Source organism: Malus domestica, chromosome 17 (assembly GCF_042453785.1).
Source record: "Malus domestica chromosome 17, GDT2T_hap1".
In the NCBI taxonomy this organism is placed as follows: Eukaryota; Viridiplantae; Streptophyta; class Magnoliopsida; order Rosales; family Rosaceae; genus Malus; species Malus domestica.
In genome coordinates this window covers 3,937,743-3,957,178 of record NC_091677.1, presented here as the reverse complement: position 1 = coordinate 3,957,178, position 19,436 = coordinate 3,937,743, and the positions used below count along the sequence as shown (strand labels likewise).

General features: G+C 36.8%; 2 protein-coding genes across 2 annotated transcripts; both read left to right on the top strand.

Moving 5' to 3' along the window:
- The first annotated feature begins 7,368 nt into the window (after positions 1 to 7,368).
- Positions 7,369 to 8,720, top strand: LOC139193607 (uncharacterized). The gene is made up of 3 exons (XM_070816987.1): positions 7,369 to 7,673; positions 7,883 to 7,966; positions 8,224 to 8,720. The coding sequence occupies exons 1-3, from the start codon at positions 7,370 to 7,372 to the stop codon at positions 8,718 to 8,720; spliced, it is 885 nt and encodes a 294-aa protein (XP_070673088.1). The 5' UTR covers position 7,369.
- A 7,049-nt stretch (positions 8,721 to 15,769) lies between these two features.
- Positions 15,770 to 17,315, top strand: LOC139193771 (ankyrin repeat-containing protein ITN1-like). Its single transcript, XM_070817398.1, has 2 exons — positions 15,770 to 16,219; positions 16,616 to 17,315. The coding sequence occupies exons 1-2, from the start codon at positions 15,785 to 15,787 to the stop codon at positions 17,240 to 17,242; spliced, it is 1,062 nt and encodes a 353-aa protein (XP_070673499.1). The 5' UTR covers positions 15,770 to 15,784; the 3' UTR covers positions 17,243 to 17,315.
- Positions 17,316 to 19,436: the final 2,121 nt, after the last annotated feature.

Here is a 19,436-nt window from a genome sequence, read left to right as displayed (position 1 = left end):
TGGTTTAAAACAATTTTGGTACATCAGATTATTATATATTTAAGTACCTAATTTTTCTTTTATTAGGAGACGTTGAATGCGGTTCTTAACTACCAATGTTCTTTGATGAAACCTATGTGATTTTCGGTTTTTTCTCAAAGTTCCTGACATTAATGTAATATTGTAGTTATTATATTTTAAATTAAAATGAAATTTGTAGTTATTTATATTAATGAGATTTTAAATAAAACCCATAATTTATGAGATTAAAAATATCAAAAAATAATTATACTCTCTAATATATTGTATATATATGCATGGGTACATTCATCAAAACTAACCAAAAAATTATTGTACCAAAACATGGATACATATTTCAAAAACACACAAAAAAAAAAAAGCTTAATAACATTATTAAATTTCTTCTATTAAACTTGACATATATTCTTAAATCAACGAAATATAATGTACCCATATAAGTTTAAAAAATGGATTAGAAAAAAGATTGAATGAATTTTATATTAAAAAAGGGGTACATTTTACATATAACAAATTTGTATATTTAAGAATGGGTACATCTAAGATTAGAAAAATTAGAAAAATTATATGAATTGACACACCCCGATCCAGAGGATCCAGGCGTGCTGGCCGTCACGAGAGCGTGACGTAACCATAAGTGCGACACGGAAGCAAAACAATAACATACATAAGAAGGAATTCAAACCAAACTCTAGCAGAACAACCTACTAGAATAACAGGATGAGTTAAGGTAAACACATAAATTCAGAGCATATGTTAAGTGCAGTCAAGTAGGACGAAAACGCCTGGATTCTCTGGATCGGTGTGTGTCATGAATGGGTACATATATATAAGATTAAAAAATTGAAAAATTATTCCAATTTTATTTTTTATATTTTGGAAATGTTTTGAATTGAAAATTAATTAGGAGTTTAATAAGGGTGTGAGTATTAAAACACTAAATCAAATACTAATTTTTATTTTAAAAAATTATGTAACTAACATGTAATTCACTAATACATAAATGCTAGGGACTTTGATCAAAATCTAAAACTGATAAGATCTCCCTTAATGAACATTAGAAACTAGAGACCAAATACTAATTTTTCCCTATAAAAATTATTTATAAGTTTCCTTATATTAGCTGAGAATTTATATCTAATTGCCACTATGAAAATGACGATATATCCAAGTATTCTTCCAACAAATAAAACCAGTATGACTTCGTTCATCAAAAATGTGTTTCTGCTAATATTTCTAGTGCTGTTGTTTGTAACTATGTGTGATGCAGTTCATGTCAAAATGACTAACAATATTGGCCCAGATATACCATTGACCGTCCACCGCAAATCCAAAGACGACGATCTTGGAACTCATGTGATTCCCTTCAAAGGTGACTATGAATTTTCCTTTGAGACCAGTATTTGGGGTGGTACACAATTCTTCTGCAGGTTCGAATGGCTGGCTGTATTTCGCTACTTCGACATATACATGCAATCTAGAGATTCTAATGAATGTGATGATTGCTTTTATAGAATAGTACCAACGAGTCCGTGCAGGTTCAATCCAGAATACGGGGCGTATAACATTTGCTTTCTCTGGAGCTACGATGTTCCGAGAGCATTTGCTCCTAAATTACTGAGTATTTTGGTTTCTATATTGTTATGTGAGATGGATAATGGAACTTAGAGTACGATCTTCATCATCTGGAATAAACAAGAGCTTTGGTCATTGTTTTAATTTTAATGTTGAGGAGCATATACTCTCTATCTATATATCAAATTTATCTTCTTCTTTTTTTATGAGGACAAATCAATTTCTTTAAATAAGATGGGATTTGATAAATCATTTGCGCCAAACTTTTTTTGGATATATATCTACAGGTTTTTGAGTAATTGGATCCCCATTAAAAAAATAATAATAATAGAAATCACATGCTCAGACGTTGGTTCTCTTTTTTTTTTTTTTTTTGCGCCTCAACTAATTGAAGCCTTGATTGGGTTCATTTTTTATGATAACATAAACAACTGGACTATTGGTAAGTTAGAGTAGAAAAAGATTTTAGGTTAAGACGTGTAAGTTGGAGGTGGACTTGAGAAATATATTTATGGGCATGGATTGATTCAAATATATTTTTGGACATGGATTGATCTAAACCTTTTATTTTCGTTATTCGGTTTTAATTAACTAATTAATTATGTAGTTTATTTTTTATTTTTTAATTATTATTTTTTATTTTTTAGTCAAGCGATAACGTTAGTAAGTTAGATGTTAGATTAGCCATTGACGGAGCTCGAACCCACGCCGTCAAGGGCACAACATCTTTTCATCACTGTGATAGGGTTAGTTGCATTTTTAATTAAACTTAATAAGGAGTCTTTTATTAATTTGGTTTAACTAATAGCAAGTTTTTAATGGGTGGTAGTGTTATTCAGCATAGTTTAATGGCAAGTTGAGTATCACACAATTTTTTCTCCTATTCGGGGGTGGTGGAGTCATGTGCAACGTGACAGCAATGCAATCTCTCACTTTCACCTCTCTTACCCCTCTCCTGCAACACCAACACCGTCATCTTCTTCCTCCTCTTCACTTTCATATTCTTCAATTCCCAAACCTCCCTACCCCCACTCCCCAAATACCCTAACTGGATTCACATTGAATCCCCAATATTCCCCTAAAATGTTATAATGTTTCACCACCAGTGATTGAAAATTCCAGAGAGCTCTGAATCCCCCATTTGGTACCCCAAATATTCCCCAAAATCCAACACCCTTTTGAAAACCGAACGCTGCAAACCTCTGATTTTTTTAATCAACAGAGAGTGCAGTGAAAAGGATTGAGCTTTGAGGGAGAGAGGGACTTGAGAAAAATGAATGGGAGCCATACAGATAAAGAGAAAGTGATTTGGGATCAGATGCGGACCTCCACAGGGAACGAAATCGTAGGAGACCTGGAGACGGAACAAAACCGAAATGAAAGCTCAGGCTTGTCAACCGTCAACGGCGCGCCAATTTGGTCACATACACAAACGTCTATGACATCATCTGACACGTATATTAAACTTTGTGTAGATTTTCTGGTTTAAGGTTTCCATGTATATTTCTTAATGTATTCAATGTACAAGAGACCGGCTATGTATGAGAAGAGAGAGGAATGAGAGATAGGAGGGCTGGCTGCTGCAAGCAGCAGAAAGAAGAAGGCATGTTGCCTACCTCATCTAATTCTTACACAAAGACTTTACACCAATCAATCACCTCCCTTAATTCAAGAGAAAAACTGATTTATAATAATACATTGAGCCTTACTCTAGATATTACATTGAGCCTTACCCTAAAGATTTACCCTAGAGATCTAGAGGCCGGGAAAGAACACTTCAACAACACTTAGTCAACCTAAGAACTAAAATAAAAGTACCTAAATGGTCATTAATAATTTGGTATTTTAATTTAATAATCACAAACACCTCATGAGGTTTAATTGTAACCATATACATATAAAATGACAGCTTTCAAATGTTCATCCTCGGGTTTTATTTGTGAAATCTCATCCCTGAAATTTCACTATTCATTACATATCTCGTTATTACAAACGACTGGGTACAGGCATAATGAAAATTGGAACTTGGAACCAGAAAGATTTTACAAAACAAGTATCAATCACTTTATTCAAAGTAGAGGGCAAAGATAATATCACTAAATATAAAATATTATTGATAGAATAAAATAATAATAATAATAAAAAAAAGGGAGGAAGGGGGGAGAACTATCGAGAAGAATGGGGGGTTCTCTCCGGTTTGGGTAGGATCATCCCCTTTTCGTTGGATGTCGTCCCGTGCCGCCAAAACTATGCCTCGCAAAGTATGGCTACCCGAATTCCACATAATCAGAAAGCTTACTGATGTAAGTTCTTCTTCTGTCTTTGTTTATATTTCTTCAATTTGATAGCCGAGTGTTGTGGTGGTGAATAATTTGATCATGTATTTTACACACACTTCTTCTGTTCATGAATGGGGAGCAAGTGTGGTCCTTTGGTTTGGTTGATTTCAATGAATTGCAGCACTGTTGTTCTTTGTTGTCTGAATGCTTTTTGGGAAGGAAAATGAAAAATAATTTCATGAACCATTGTTAAACTAATGATTATGATGGTTAAGTGGAAGGGTTGCTGTCTTATCTGATGCATATTTATAGGTCTTTTAGCTTCGGTCGACACCTTTGCTTAATAATTTATGGCAGCGTTTAGACTTCATTTTCAGGTCCCCAGCCATGTTTGAAGTAAGGTGATTTAGCTGATGGTTCTAGTAATATTTGTTTCAGTGCATTAATGTAATGTTGATAATGGGGAATTGATATTTATATTATATTGTCTCATAATGTGAAGTTGTTTCTCTTCGTACTTGGTACAATTTTGCTAGAGTTGTTTGTATACATTTAGTCCGATGTGGTCCAGATTTTGTCTTTGTGATGATAGTGAACAGCCATGGTTTTTATATGAATGGTAGTGAATAACCATTGTTGATGAACACATAAATTTCATCTCATTAGTTTTAACATTATTAAATCTTTTTGCATATGTCTGAAGTTGAACGAATACTTATATGTATGTATAGAATATTGAAGTGATGAAATTGTTTTTTTTTTTTTTTTGTATTTACCGTATACATATATATATGCATGCATATTCAAAGGAACTTGTATCACTGGAATTGATATCCTGCATTACCATAACTGAAGGCATGATTCAGTGAACTACGAATGGCTTGATCCCTTTAAGGTACGTAGGCAGTCTAACAAGGAGGTTAGATGCAACCATAAAGTATACGAAAATTACTCTGTGAACTGATGCTTGAGTTATGCTTTGTACATGTACTGGAGGTGGGGTATGTTAGGTATATGAATACTTGGTGACGTCACGTGTCGATCCTGAACGTATGTTGGGATCGGGACGTGTCATTATTTGTATAGTTTCTATTCCATGACATCATCTTACATGTATGTTAAAATTTGTCAACCTAAGACCTAATATAAAAGTACCTAAAAGCTCATTTAATAATTTGGTAATTTAATTCAATATTCACAAACACCTCATGAGGTTTATTAGGTTTCACAGAATGCCTCCAGTTTCAAAAATTACATGAACACCCATTAAGGCTTCAAAACTGTTCATCATAAGTGTGGACCAGTTGGTGGCTTTGCCACAACAGTCCACCATTTCGAAGGCCGGAAAGACTCATAGAGGCATTTCAACCTCCTCTGACCACCATCTTGGTTTATTAAAATGGCTAAATGGAAAGTCTATGGAGACTGGCTGGTTGGATGCTTTTTGTACATTACATTGACAAAATATCTGTACAATATATACACAACTAACTCTTCTAATCAAGCTTACATCAAAGACAAAAACCGTGATCCACTTTAAATGGGATTGACCTAGACTATTTGACATATATCAATATTTCTTAATATGGTTCCCATGTGATCCCATTAGAGGTACTTATAAGTTTTCGTTTAAGCCAAGTTTTGTGGGACTACGTAATTCTGGTGCAGGTTCGAATTGGGAACCAAATCTCAATTCTTCAATTGTATTATCTGGTGATAGTGGTCTATATTGCAAGATCATACACTTGGAAGCCTGATTGGATTCATTTTCTATGACAGAATTTAGGTGTTTTTCCTTCTGCTTTTCGGCAGACATTCACTTGCTTTCCCCGCATATACTACAGCCAATTTAGTAAAAGGAAGAAAACAAAATTTGTTTACCAATTTTCCTGTTGTAATCTACAATCATCATCAAGTAGTGCTATTTCACGTTAAGAAATAAACTTGTAACATTTTATATCTTCCACAATGAACTTAATTGCTGTAATTCCAAACAATTGAGAAGTGAGTAATGTAAAATCAACAAGCCACAGCGTAAGTAAAGTTTGAGGAGTTTCGGGATTTTTCATTTTAGAAAAGCATGAAGAATACTGAGACTAAAATGCTTAAGCTTAAAAGCAACAAAACCTTGGGAGTTTGTGGAAATCATGTACCATCAGAATGAGATTGTAGCATATAGCGACAAAGTTTACGAGAGTGTCTAGTGTTCTGTTGGCATGAACCGTAGCCAAAGAACAATATTTACAAGAGCCTTGGAGTGAAAGGCAAGATACAATCAAGATCAGGAAGATTTTCTTTCCCGATTTAGTACTGATTGGCCTCTTCATTAAGTCCTAATTCTAGCTGGACACTGACACAGACATTGCCAAATCGATCGACTCTTACAAACTATTCAGAGTTGTCCCACATCGGTGAGGGACAAGGTTTGCTATGTGCTTATATGATCTTAGGCTACACCTCATATTGCCAATTGGTTTTATGGTGGAACCTCAATTTCATCATGGTATCAGAGCAAGGTTGTCCACGTGTGAAGCCCAATGGCCACACGCGCTCCACGTCACCCAGTTGTTGTCCACGTGTAGGCTTGAAAATCCGCCACACGTGCGGGGGCGTGTTGAGAGTTGTCTCACATCGGTGAGGGACAAGGTTTGCTATGTGCTTATATGATCTTGGACTACTCCCTATATTGCTAATTGGTTTTATGGTGGAACCTCAATTTCATCGCAAACTACATCTCTTTCTCTCCCTCTTACAAACTGATGCTATGTGCTTATATGATCTTGGACTACTCCCTATATTGCTAATTGGTTTTATGGTGGAACCTCAATTTCATCGCAAACTACATCTCTTTCTCTCCCTCTTACAAACTGATATAGCATTGATGATGATGCTGATGATGATGAAATGACGTTGCTTTCGTCAATTCTATGACGTTCTCCCCTCCACCAGTCGCATTTAAGCATTAAGTAAAAAATTCATCCATTTGCCCAAGTCTTTTTTAATTGCTCATAAGTGCAGTCGCATTTAAGCATTAAGTAAAAAATTCATCCATTTGCCTAAGTCTTTTTTAATTGCTCATAAGTGTATGTTTACGAAGTCTTTTTTCCTTAATCAATTCTATGTTTCCAAGTCCTTTTTAATTGCTCACAAGTGTATGTTTCGCCAAGTCTTTTTTTAATTGCTCATTTGCATCTTTCTTGGTAATTTACGAAGTCTTTTTTCCTTAATCAATTCTATGTTTCCAAGTCTTTTTTAATTGCTCATTTGTATCTATATATTGAAAAGTTTGGCTACTCTATGTACACATGCAAAGGAATTACCAATTAGAAAGCTCATAGCACTGGCTGCTTCCCCCGCCTCTTTTGAAGATTTCCCCCAACTCAAATTGTGAGTGTAGTAGTTAGACTTACTTTGTTTCTTTTATTTTTCGTTGCTTTTTTCACATATATGCTCGATTATTGACATAAAATATCGTTGGATAAATAGGCAGATTGAACATGGCAACTACAGTTTTTCATACAGTTCTTAACCGTAAGAACTATGATGATTGGAGTTATCAGATTGAGACCTACATGTTGGCCGAAGATCTTTTGGACGTTTTACATCAAGTACGTCCTATTACAGAAAATGAAGAAATTAGTAAGGCTTGGAAGAGGAAGGATGCCAAGGCCTTATATGCAATCTGGAATTCTTGCGGGGATGATACTTATAGTCTTATCAAGAGAGCAACCACGGCCAAACAAGCATGGGATGCTTTGTCAGATGAATTGAAGAAGCCAAGTGAACCATCAGATGAAAATGGTACATATATACATGAAAATTTGAAGGAAATAAATATACGGCAATGGTTGTACAGTTGTAGGTGATCATTCTATATATTTTAATTTAAATGAGGAATATTTTGCAATTATTTTCACACTCATAAGCATTTGTATGAAGGGAAAAGAAAAAGAAAAATCAATATTGAACGATAACATCTATTATCTTAACATCAAAGTTTTCATTTTCAGAAAAGAAGTCAGTTCTTCATGCGTATCCACCTCCGATTGATCATGGTACTACGCCACCGTTGGCAGGGAAAGGTTGGACTGAAGGTATCCTCACAAATTCAGACTCCTATATAATTCTATTTAATAGTAATTGATGATAAAATTTTAAGTCCAGTATGACTAATCACTAACATCTCCGACAGATCTCAGTGATGTTAATAAGGGTTGGAATCTCCCTTGTATGTTTATATATTGTATATTATTTTGTTATATTTTTCGTAGAATTTCCCACTTGTCAAATTGTATTAAATTATTTTTATACAAGTATGGGAAATTTAGCAATTAACAAACATGGCATGCAGAGCGTGACCCAACTTTCGCCGAATATGTGAAGTCTGATGATTGGGGTAATGTGATCAACTGTCTTCGCAAAAATAGCCAGGCAGGAAGCGAAACACTTCCATTTGTGCGAAGTGGTACAGTTCTTCACTACGCAATCCAGAAGAACTGCAGCGTGCGCATTATACAACAGTTGATGGAGAAAATGGAAGAGGAACACTTGGATATAACAGACGATGATGGTTTAACAGCTCTTCATCTTTTAATAAGAGATTATCCAGAAAGGTTTGAAATAGCTGAAAGCATGGTTAAAAAGAACAACCGATTTGTTACCAATTCACCTCCCTTGTTCCTGGTGCCTTTTGTGGTAGAGGCCCAAGAGAAGCCGAATGGGGAAATGATGGCTCGCTCTCTCTATTCCCTCACTCCACACGAAGCACTAGAAGTTCCCTATGCTGCTCGACTGATTACTCTCGGTTTTAATTTCAACAGACCTGGTACAACTTTTTCCCCCATGTGATTTTTTTTTTGTTACAAATTTTATCAGTATACTTATAGTGTTCTTTTTTTTTCACGCTTCTATTATATGTAGATATTGCGTTGGATTTGATTCAACATTATCCAAAATTAGCCATGGCTATAGATTGCAATGGGAATATCCCCTTAGTAACATTGGCCAGTAAACATCTTGCATTCCAAAGTGGAAGCCGCCTCGGTCTATGGGAAAAATTGATCTATTTTGGTTAGTAAATTTGCTTTTTTTTTTCTCTTTATATTTTTTTTCTTTATAAAAGATAAAACTTGATATAAGTCCAATTTTGTGAGTCACTATTAGGATTAGTCCACTTTACGTGACATTGGTCTAATGACTAAGATGACACATCATCATACTTTTATTTTTATACCAAAGTACCCCTAAGATTGTAAATAGTTATAAATATGTAAATGCACGTAATCTTTAAAACACTGCAATGTTATACACAAACTTGTGCATTAGTTTCAATTTCATGCATCTGTTTGTCAAACCGTTAATTTCACCGTTAAATGATGATGTTTTAAAGATGATGTATCAGGTTGTAATTACACTCAAACTTAAGAGTGCAAAATTTAATTTACCTTTTTTTTAATTGTATTACAGATTAATTATACTTTTCATCTCCTTATATCACATGTTTTTTTTAATAAGAGCACTTCCAGCGTGTTCGAATCCCCCAGGGGATTGGTTGTAAAGTCTCCTCCCCCACCCAAAAAAACCCCTCCAGCCCAATTCAATCCAATGGGGCTCGGAGCCCACTTGGTCATCCACGCAAAAATCGATAGCCCTAGCCCCAGGGGTAGTGACACAAGGCTGATGTCATGGTGACGTCAGCCACTATTTTTTCTATAAACACTTACATTGTTCTTCCACCTCAATAACTTTCAACCAATATTTTATTATCATCCGAAATTAAAAATAAAAATATTTATTATTATTTTATAAAATACTAATACTAATATTTTAATACGAATTGTCTGGTCTATTTAGTTTAGGGGTGGAGATGCACTTGGACACTTACTAAAGGGATTGAGTTGCCTCAAGGGGGCTATCAACGCTGGAAATGCTCTAATCCATATTAAAGCCAGAATAAAATTCTAAAGAAAGATTAACATCATGCAACATGGTCTTCAAAAACAAATCCTAGTCATTTCGTATTTAAGAAGTTATATATGAAAAGACTAATACTTGCATTCTCCATTAAGGACATGAGCTCATTTTTCCACTTGCAAATAATATATCTTCACCGTAGAAATTTTATAATCGGAACTGTTCTATTGCTTAATCTTTATTTGAAAATCATCTTTACAAAAAATCATTCAAATTGGAGATTGTTTAGTCATCCAAAGGTATCAAATAAATAGATGGTATATATTTGATATGTTACTTAGTACCTATACCGTTAATTTATTTGATACATTTGTAAGATGCCACGATCTCCAATTTGAATGTTTTTTTGTAAGGATGATCTTCAAATAAAAATTAAAATTTGAACAATTTTGATTATGAAATTTCTACAATAAAAATATGTTATTTTCAAATGTGAGCTCATCCCCAAGAAAAAATGCAATAGATGCATGCCTAAATAACAAATGGTTGAGGTGAAAAGAAAAAATTGAGGTAATATTATTTATAATTTGGAAGATAATTAAGAGTGATGTTGTTGTTAATTGATTCTCTATCATCATGGTAAAGAAAGATAATTTAACTTAATTAAGTAATACAACTTACCATTTATTCTTTCTTTAATATCTCCGTTGAATCCATAGATGTTTAAGAAATTTTTCTATAATCTCACCCCTTTTTTTTAAAGGTACTGTAGAATGCATAGCTATTATATATATATATATATATATATATATATATATATATGTTTATACCATATTTAGGGCCTCGTATATTTGGGCCTTGGGCCTTGTATTTGGGCCTCACACTAAAGCCCATACTTTGTAAAGGAGGAGGAGCCCCTTATTCTATAAAAGGGGACTCCTACCCTCATTCTGGAGAGGCTCATTCTCACCCTCAGATCTCATCCTCAGAGGCCAATTCCTAAGTTTCTCCTCACCCCTCTCAAAGCTCTCACTTATAGAGCTCTTTCTCTCCCTCACTTCTCAGAGAAATATAATACAATCAGTGTGGACGTAGCCCAAACCTTGGGGTGAACCACGATACATCTTGTGTTATTTACATTACATGCAGATTCACGGTCGGATTTACGTTGTTCCAAGACCTCCGGTTTTGTGCATCAACATTTGGCGCCGTCTGTGGGAAACGACACGAAAAGCTATGTCGGTTCTCTTTCAATTTTTCACATTCGCCATGAATCTGCAAAATCTACAAAAACCCAGAGTTAAGAACCAGAGAGACAGAGCAGTAGAAGCCGACGAAAGCAAAAGCGCGTTACAACTTACACCCTCATCATCATCCTCCATTTATATTCCTCTTTGTTCCTTCTCCAACTTCCCCGATCTCACTCCCCCCGATTGCTTGCGACGAATGATGCCAGCACCCGCTGCCGATGATTTGTTCACCATCTCTACTGTTGGGATCGTTACAAAAAACTCTTTGCGCATCAGATCCTTTTGAGAAGGTCTTACAGCTCGCCACCATTGTGGGTTTCTGAGAAGAAGAAGAAGCAGCAAAACTTTCGATACTTGACGCTACTTGGCTCCAGATCGAATAAGCTCTACTGGGTTTTTCCCCCCTTTCTGTGATCTGCTACTTTCTCAGTAGCCAAACGCTGGGAAAGTAGCTGCTGCCATTTTTGTAGTGTTTGAAGTTCTCAGATATTTCTGGATCGTTAACCCCGACTTCGACGATGAAGACCACGGTGGTTCCAGATATTTCTGCACTGGTCGGTATCTCTGCCTCTACCATCTTTTTTCGCCAAGAAGGGCGCTGAAGACTGAAGAAACTTCTTGGCCCAATTCTCCCAGCTTATCTGCCCATCTTCAGCCCAATTCTTGGACTGACGGTTCTCTGCTCATCCCCCGACTCTTCTCGGCCCTCCAGAGTTCAGTAAACCCGCACAGACCACTCCACAGTCTCAACCCGAACCCAAATGCGAGCCCAAACCTGCAACTGGAAAACCCTTCATCAACCTGATGATCTCGAGTTTCAACAACATATCGATGGAAAAGAATCCCCCAATGGGCTTAACGGAGAACAACTCCGCCACCTACCTCTCCATTGGCGAAACGGAGAACAACGCCGTTGTACCGCATCTCCCCACCAGTCACCACCACCGCAACTCCGACTGTTCTTCTTCTTCGTGAAATCTGAAACCGCCGCGTCAATGGATGTTTTGCTCGATGACGCAAAGTCGTCTAAGGTCTTGGTTCGTCGACGCGCTGAACGGATCGGGTCTTCCGAGGAAACTATCACCATGGATTCCGCCCCTTCTCCAGCGGACTTAGCTCCGCAGCTGAGTTGTGGACTATCTAGCCCTCTCGCCGCAATGAGCATATGGGCCACACTCTGAATCTGACGGATCTATTTCTTATGCTTTGTTATGGGCTATCCAGCAGACACAGAGACCGACGAGGGTGGATGGTGGGTCAACGGGCAGCTCTGTTTCAACAATCTCCAAGCCTCGGAGTCACCACCGCCAACTGACGTCAACTTCCGCTACTATGCTTCCAGAAAACCCGGTGCTTCCTGACACTTGCGCCGCCTTCATTGCCTGCCGCATTGCTCTTTTCTTCCTGCTGTTGTGGCAAGAAACCGCCAAGCGTGGGAGTTGCTTCATTAGTCAGCCTCTAAGCCGCAGATTGTTACAAGATCTGAATTTGTTTTCATAACAATGGCTGCGTAGCTCAACTGCTGTTAAGGTTTGAAGGTTTTGGTCAATCTTTGAGATTCAGATCTCGAAATATCCCTGCTTCTCAGATGTGCAGATCAGGTTTTTGCAAACGCTCGAACCGTTTCTGTCGGTGATGCCATCAGAAATGATGAATCTGGTTGGCTTTTTTCGACCACCCAAATGGAAAAGCTATATGTGTTTGCTGTAAAGCAAGTCAGCAAAAGGCAAAAGCAAGTCTGCCAGAGAGAGTGGAGGTGGAGAAACAAAGAAAGAGACGCAGAAAACAAAAGCAAAAGAAAAAAGAGCAAAGCAGAAAGCATGCTACTCACTGAGATAATTACAAAAGAAAAAGAAAAAGAAAATGGAGGCCCTCCTCGAGAGCACATGGGAGACAATGCAAAAGAAAAAGAAAAAAATGGTGCAGTCATGGAGGGGTCTCACAAAGAAGAAAAGCAAAGCACTGACAAAAGCAATGTTATTGGCAGATTTAGATTAGAATACATTGCGCCTAGCCTACGCAGAAAATGAAAAAGAAAGTAAAAAAAAGAAAGCAAAGGGAAACACACGGGGACACTGCAAAAGCATGGAATAAACACCCCACCAGAATGATGTAATTTATTATCTTTCGGAGACGTATGTATAAACCCCATCCGAGGGTAATATGTATAAACCCCCATCAGAGGGTAAAAAAAAAAAAAAAAAAAAAAAAAAAGAACAACGACAAGCCCAAAATAAATGGGTTGGACTGGAATGTTGTGGAGGGCGAAGGCCCATAAGCCCAAAATAACACCAACCAGGTGATCAAAAGTACGCCTAGTACTCCAAATCATACATGAGCACTACTCATGTCATTCATACATACACATTCATGAGCATCACTCATGACAATCATACATAAACATTCATGACCATCATTCATGTTAACATTCATGAGCATCACTCATGTTAACATTCATGAGCATCACTCATAACAACATTCATGAGCATCACTCATGTCAATCAACATAAACATTCATGAGCATCACTCATGTCAATCAACATAAACATTCATGAGCATCACTCATATCAATCAACTTCAAAAGCTTCATTTACAGAGCTCTAGCTTCAAAAGCTTCATTTACAGAGCTCTAGCTTCAAAGCTTCACTTGCAAAGCTTCACTTACAAAGCTTCAGTGCAGGGTATACAAATACCACATCCGAACAACCGCCACTTCGGCCCATACATGGATTCAATTTGAAGTCTTCAGCCAACAGACTCTATTGACCGAAGACTTGGGGGACTACACTATACACCATATATTGGGATATTGGGCCTCAACTGGGCCTCATGAAAAATACTTGGGGGACTCTAGCCCATCACTTATGTATTGAGGAGTGAGCCCTTATTCTATAAAAGGGAATCCCTCACTTTCATTAGAGAGCATCCATTATTCATGTACTGAGGAGTGAACCCTTATTTTATAAAAGGGACTCCCTCACCTTCAACACCACAAGCCGAGCCAACCAAGGCAATATAAGCCACAAGCAGAGCGGCCTCGCAACAGGTGCTACTTCTAGTTGAGCATCATTTCAGATTGGGCACCGCCTCATATCAAGCACCAGTTCAAGACGACATCTAGTTACTTCGGCCCACACATGGACTGAATTTCAAGTCTCCAGCCAAAAGACTCTCTTGACTGAAGACTTAGGGGACTACTGTTTATACCATATTTAGGGCCTCGTATTTAGATCTCGTACAAATACTCGGGGGACTTAAATGTAATTATGGGATAAAGGAAGGGGCAAATATGTAATAAGTGAGGAGTCCTTATTCTATAAAAGGACCCCTTACCCTCACAATTGGGAGAAGGCCTCATTCTCACCCTCAGAGGCCAATTCCTAGGCCTGAGATCTCCTCTCTCACCCTCAGAAGCCTCCTCACATCCCCTAAGCTCTAAGCTCTCTCTCCCTCTTCAACAGAGAAATACAATACAATCAGTGTGGACGTAGCCCAAAGACTTGGGGTGAACCACGATAAAATCCTTGTGTTCTTCGTGTTCTTGAGCGTTTGTGCAGATTCACGGTCGGATTTACGTTGTTCCAAGACCGCCTCGGTTTTGTGCATCAACAATATATATATACAATATATATATATATATACAAGATATATTTACACTAAGGAGCAAGGTGAATAAATTTTATACGAACTCACCATTTATAGAATTTGAACCTAAAACCTTTTACTTACAAGCGAAAAAAAATACCACTACATAGTAACACTAAATAACAACCCATAGCTAATTAACAAAATTCATTGTTATAAGAAAATTTATTGTTATATGTTTGGTTTGAGGGCTGAGTTATTTGGAAATGTTTAACACTGCTGGAATGGTTAAAGTAATCACTCTTAAAAAAATTTCAAATGCCTTCTGACGCCACGCTGCCGTCAGATGGGCCGTCCCTTTACTCTATCGGTTCTGGGCCGGCCTGTGGCATGGCTTGAGCTGGGTGCCAGCCGAAAGGGCTGGGGTGGAACTGATCTAAGGGTTATATGTTTGGTTTGTGACAGTGTACAATGTGCAGTAATAAACATTAAAGGCTTATTCACGACAACTACTCTTGAAACTCAAAGGCAGGTTCACTTTGCTCTAGGAAGTTTAAAATTATGTCACGTAACTCATTGAAACTCAAATTTAGTGAGACACTTTACGCCAGGGCATCAAAATCCGTTAACATCTGTAAGAAAATGTTGGCATGACATGCGTGAGACCCACTTATCTTGAATTGTAATAAGCATGAGGACCAAAAAATAATAAAAGATTAGTTTTGAAAAAATGTTAGACATTTAATCTAAGGTTGGAAAGGCTGTCATTCCGACAGAGATCTCAATGGGTGCAAATAGGTTGGGTTCCATGACATAATACACATACTATGACAAAAATCAGCATAGTACGAAGAATGACCCATTTATGGTAAATAAAATGGTTTTTATTTTTGTCATCAAATTTGACTTGTAAGTTGTAATGCAGGAATGGGTTTATTCCAAGGACTTGCGACGAAACTCCCAACATGTTTGTGTTCGGGTAGGCCACATATATATATATATATATATATATATATATATATATATATATATATATATATATATATTCATATCGTTAATTGATTTATTTTTATGATTGTTTTATCAATAATAAATTATATTTTAATATAATTGTAATTTGTATTTTTTTTTTTGGTGAACCTAGGAATCAATCGTATATATAAGATGAAACTGATGCATGAGCAGGTTCAACAATTTTTACCTCTCATGTGTAAAGCGAGTAAAGAAATTTTGACAACGAAGAAAGGAAGTACGAGTTATTATAAAAGAAAGAAATTGGAAGAAGCACTGTTAGTGGCAGTAGAACAAGGGCATGTAGAGTATATTACTCATTTCTTTGAAGATTTCTCATATCCCGTACATTACATGAATGATAAACGCCAAAGCCTGTACCAAATTGCTGTTGAATGCCGTCACCACAAAGTTTATAATCTTATATATGCCCTCTCTCACTCCGATAAAATACAGGAAATAGTGGGGACGAAAGATAAGTTTGGCAATAATATGCTACATACGGTAGCAAGTATTACCCCATTGTCACATATTTATCACATTCAGGGTGCAGCTTTACAAATGCAAAGAGAACTACAATGGTTCAAGGTGACTATTTATCTATCTATCTATATGCTTGTATTTATGAAATATTCTGCTTATACATTGTTTATATATATATATATATATTTATTTATTTTTTTTATTTTTATTTTTTTTGTGGCTATAAGTTTAGTCTCATTTTCTCCTACTCCTTCACATATTTTTGTTATTTTATTTATTCAATTTATAAAAAAAATACAGAAATTACTCTCTTTAAATATAAAAAAATAAAAACAAAAAGAAAACATTATTATTAACTACATACTGTACTATCATCCTACGTATTTTTAACTAATGATTTTGGGTCATGTAGTGTTTCAAACGACAAATGTGTAAGGATTTTATACGAAGAGATACGGATTTCATAGTTACATCATAAATTATTTGTTGCAAAAAATGCAGGAGGTGGAGAGTATTGCAAATCCTAAAGATTGTGAAGCTGTAAACAAAAAGAATATGACACCGCGAGAAGTATTTATAGAGAATCACAAAGAAATGTGGAAAGAGGCAGAAAATTCAATGAAGGAAACAGCAACTTCTTGTACAGTTGTAGGTGCTCTTATTGTCACCATAATGTTTGCTGCAGTGTTCACAGTTCCTGGTGGAAATAATGGAGATACAGGTCTTCCGACATTCTTAACTAAAAAGGTATTCATAGCATTTGTATTTTCAGATGCAATCTCACTTTTTTCTTCCACAACTTCGATTATTATGTTTTTGGGGATTCTCACATCACGTTATTCTCAAGATGATTTTTACAAATCTTTGCCCACAAAAATGATGATAGGCCTTTTCACCCTACTTTTATCTATTGCCTCCATGATGATTGTCTTTTCTTGCGCCCTTTACATTATGCTTAACGGGAAACTATCAATTGTTATCGCAAGCATTTTGATTGCTAGTGTTCCAGTTACCTCCTTCATCTGGATACAATTTCCGTTACTTGTTGACATATTTATTTCTACGTATGGACCAAGAATGTTTGGTGAGAACAAAACAACGTGGTTTAGATTCCTATGTGATCTTTAGTTAGGTTTGGATTTTCTACATTTTAAGAAACATGTAAAGAGAAGCCAATGTATGCGCTTTCTATTTGGTCATTATGTATCTCTTTTGAATTCCCAGTTCAATTTATATTTTTAAGTTTTGTTTTTGGGTGAATTTATATTTTGAGTTAATTACTAAGACAAGCTCTCTGTATGGGCTCATTTTTTTTGTCGGTAAAATGAATTCATTGAAGCAAGCCAAAAGGAGGAAACGTACAACAATGTTTGTTTGTGTGATAATTTCACCCGAAATAAGTTATTTATTTATTTTACACTTAGAACTTGATGATTACTTGAATATGAAAGAACCATATCCTCCATAGTCAAAATATACAAATCTTAAATTCTTTCAGCATGACCAATTATCTTATGAGTTTTAAGGTCTTTAAAATAACAATAGGTGAGGTAGAAGTGAGCGAAACAATGTAAGGTGATAGGATTTTTAGCACATGCATAATTAGGTTAAAATCACATAAAAATACTTACAAGTTACAAGAGGACAATGTTATTGTAGCATAAACGCCTCAAGTAATGTCATTCTTCTCAATGACTGATATGAATAATTTGTGCTAAAAAAATTCTTAATCAACTATTAAATAAAAAATTTAAGAAAGTTGAAATTGTGAATTAAAATACCAAATGCGAATAAGCAAAAGTATTGAGATCAACAATAATGAAAACAAGCAAACAATAACCGGTTTTAGAGAATCAAAGTTAAGAAACACAAGTATTTAGCTGTCACCGTTAACAATCAGAGGTAGTCCTACTAATTACTCATGAGTTAACACATGCAATTTTGAAGAAGTCTTCCTAATACGTATTCTACTTATGGCATTCAAGTTAGAACCTATATCTAACATGCAATCCGTCTGTGACATTCAGATCAAATATAAATATGCAAGACTCACAAAGTTTTGTGAATACCATGCAACCCTTACGAGCGTAACATTCGCCTTAACTTACAATTCTCAAGCACAAGAAGCATTGACCAATTTCAGGGTGACAACCAACAGAAATTGCATCCAATCACTTGTCTAAACATCCAAATGGTAACTAGACATTAAGATATGAGAATTACATAAAAGCATGACTGAGCAATTCCGAACGCTGATAGAGCATTCAACGGAAACCTTATGCTCCCACCCAGCTGCATCCAGGAGTCTTACTAGCACCGTTAACATTCATGCGTCGCCTCATCGCATTTGCTTCCATTGTCCTTCCGGCCGCGACATAAATATCACGAAGGAGAATGTAGTACCCGCCTTCATCTGGTTTCAAGTCTAACAGCCTATTCACGACCCTCTCGCCCATACCAGCAGCATCCCCATAAGTTCTGGAAGCTGCAAGCAGTGTTCCCCAAACAACATCGTTGCTCGGGATTGGCATATTACTAATCAACTGTATGCTTCCTCCAACCGTCCTGCCTTCCCTAACATATCAACCATGCAACCGTAATGCTCAATTCGTGCCTCGATTCTATAATCTGTTTGTATTCTCTCGAATAGTCTGAGCCCTTCATCTACCAATCCCTTGTGTGTATACGCAACTAAAAGGGCTAAAAATGTGACCCTATCCGGTGCAACACCAGCAGCAGTCATGCACTCAACAAACCAAACGCATCATCGGCATTGCCATGGTTTGCACATGCTGAAATCATCGAATTCCAAGTGACCAAGCTCTTCCGGCTCATCTTATCAAACACTTGCCACGCTCGATCCATGCATCCACACTTCGCGTACATGTCAATCAGTGCATTGCAGAGCGAAACCATCCACACAAACCCATTGTCATCAATATATTGGTGGATGCATACCCCCGTTTCCACATCTCCGGAATCCGTACAAGCTGAGATTATCGGGCATCACTCCCTCACGATTCATCTCCCAAAACAAATCAAGCGCTTCTCTCGAATACTTTGCTTGGGAATACGCAGAGATCATAGCAGTCCAAGAAACCACATCCCTCTCAGGCATCTCATCAAACACCTGCCGTGCAAACTCCAATTCCCCTGCTCTCACATGCGCAATAACCAAACCCGACCACGAAACAACGTCACGAGCCACTGCCTCATCGAAAACTCGCCTCGCCGCAACCGGTATCCCTCTCACCCCATATATATGAATCAATGCGTTCTATACAAACAAATGCGCGCAAAACCCAAACTTCAACGCAATCCC

Excerpts from the sequence above, each read along its gene's own strand:
- LOC139193607 (XM_070816987.1), top strand. The coding sequence starts at position 7,370 with ATGGCAACTACAGTTTTTCATACAGTTCTTAACCGTAAGAACTATGAT. Across the intron at positions 7,674-7,882 it reads TGAACCATCAGATGAAAATG|AAAAGAAGTCAGTTCTTCAT; the intron begins GTACATATATAC and ends TTTCATTTTCAG. Across the intron at positions 7,967-8,223 it reads AGGGAAAGGTTGGACTGAAG|AGCGTGACCCAACTTTCGCC; the intron begins GTATCCTCACAA and ends CATGGCATGCAG.
- LOC139193771 (XM_070817398.1), top strand. The coding sequence starts at position 15,785 with ATGAAACTGATGCATGAGCAGGTTCAACAATTTTTACCTCTCATGTGT. Across the intron at positions 16,220-16,615 it reads GAGAACTACAATGGTTCAAG|GAGGTGGAGAGTATTGCAAA; the intron begins GTGACTATTTAT and ends CAAAAAATGCAG.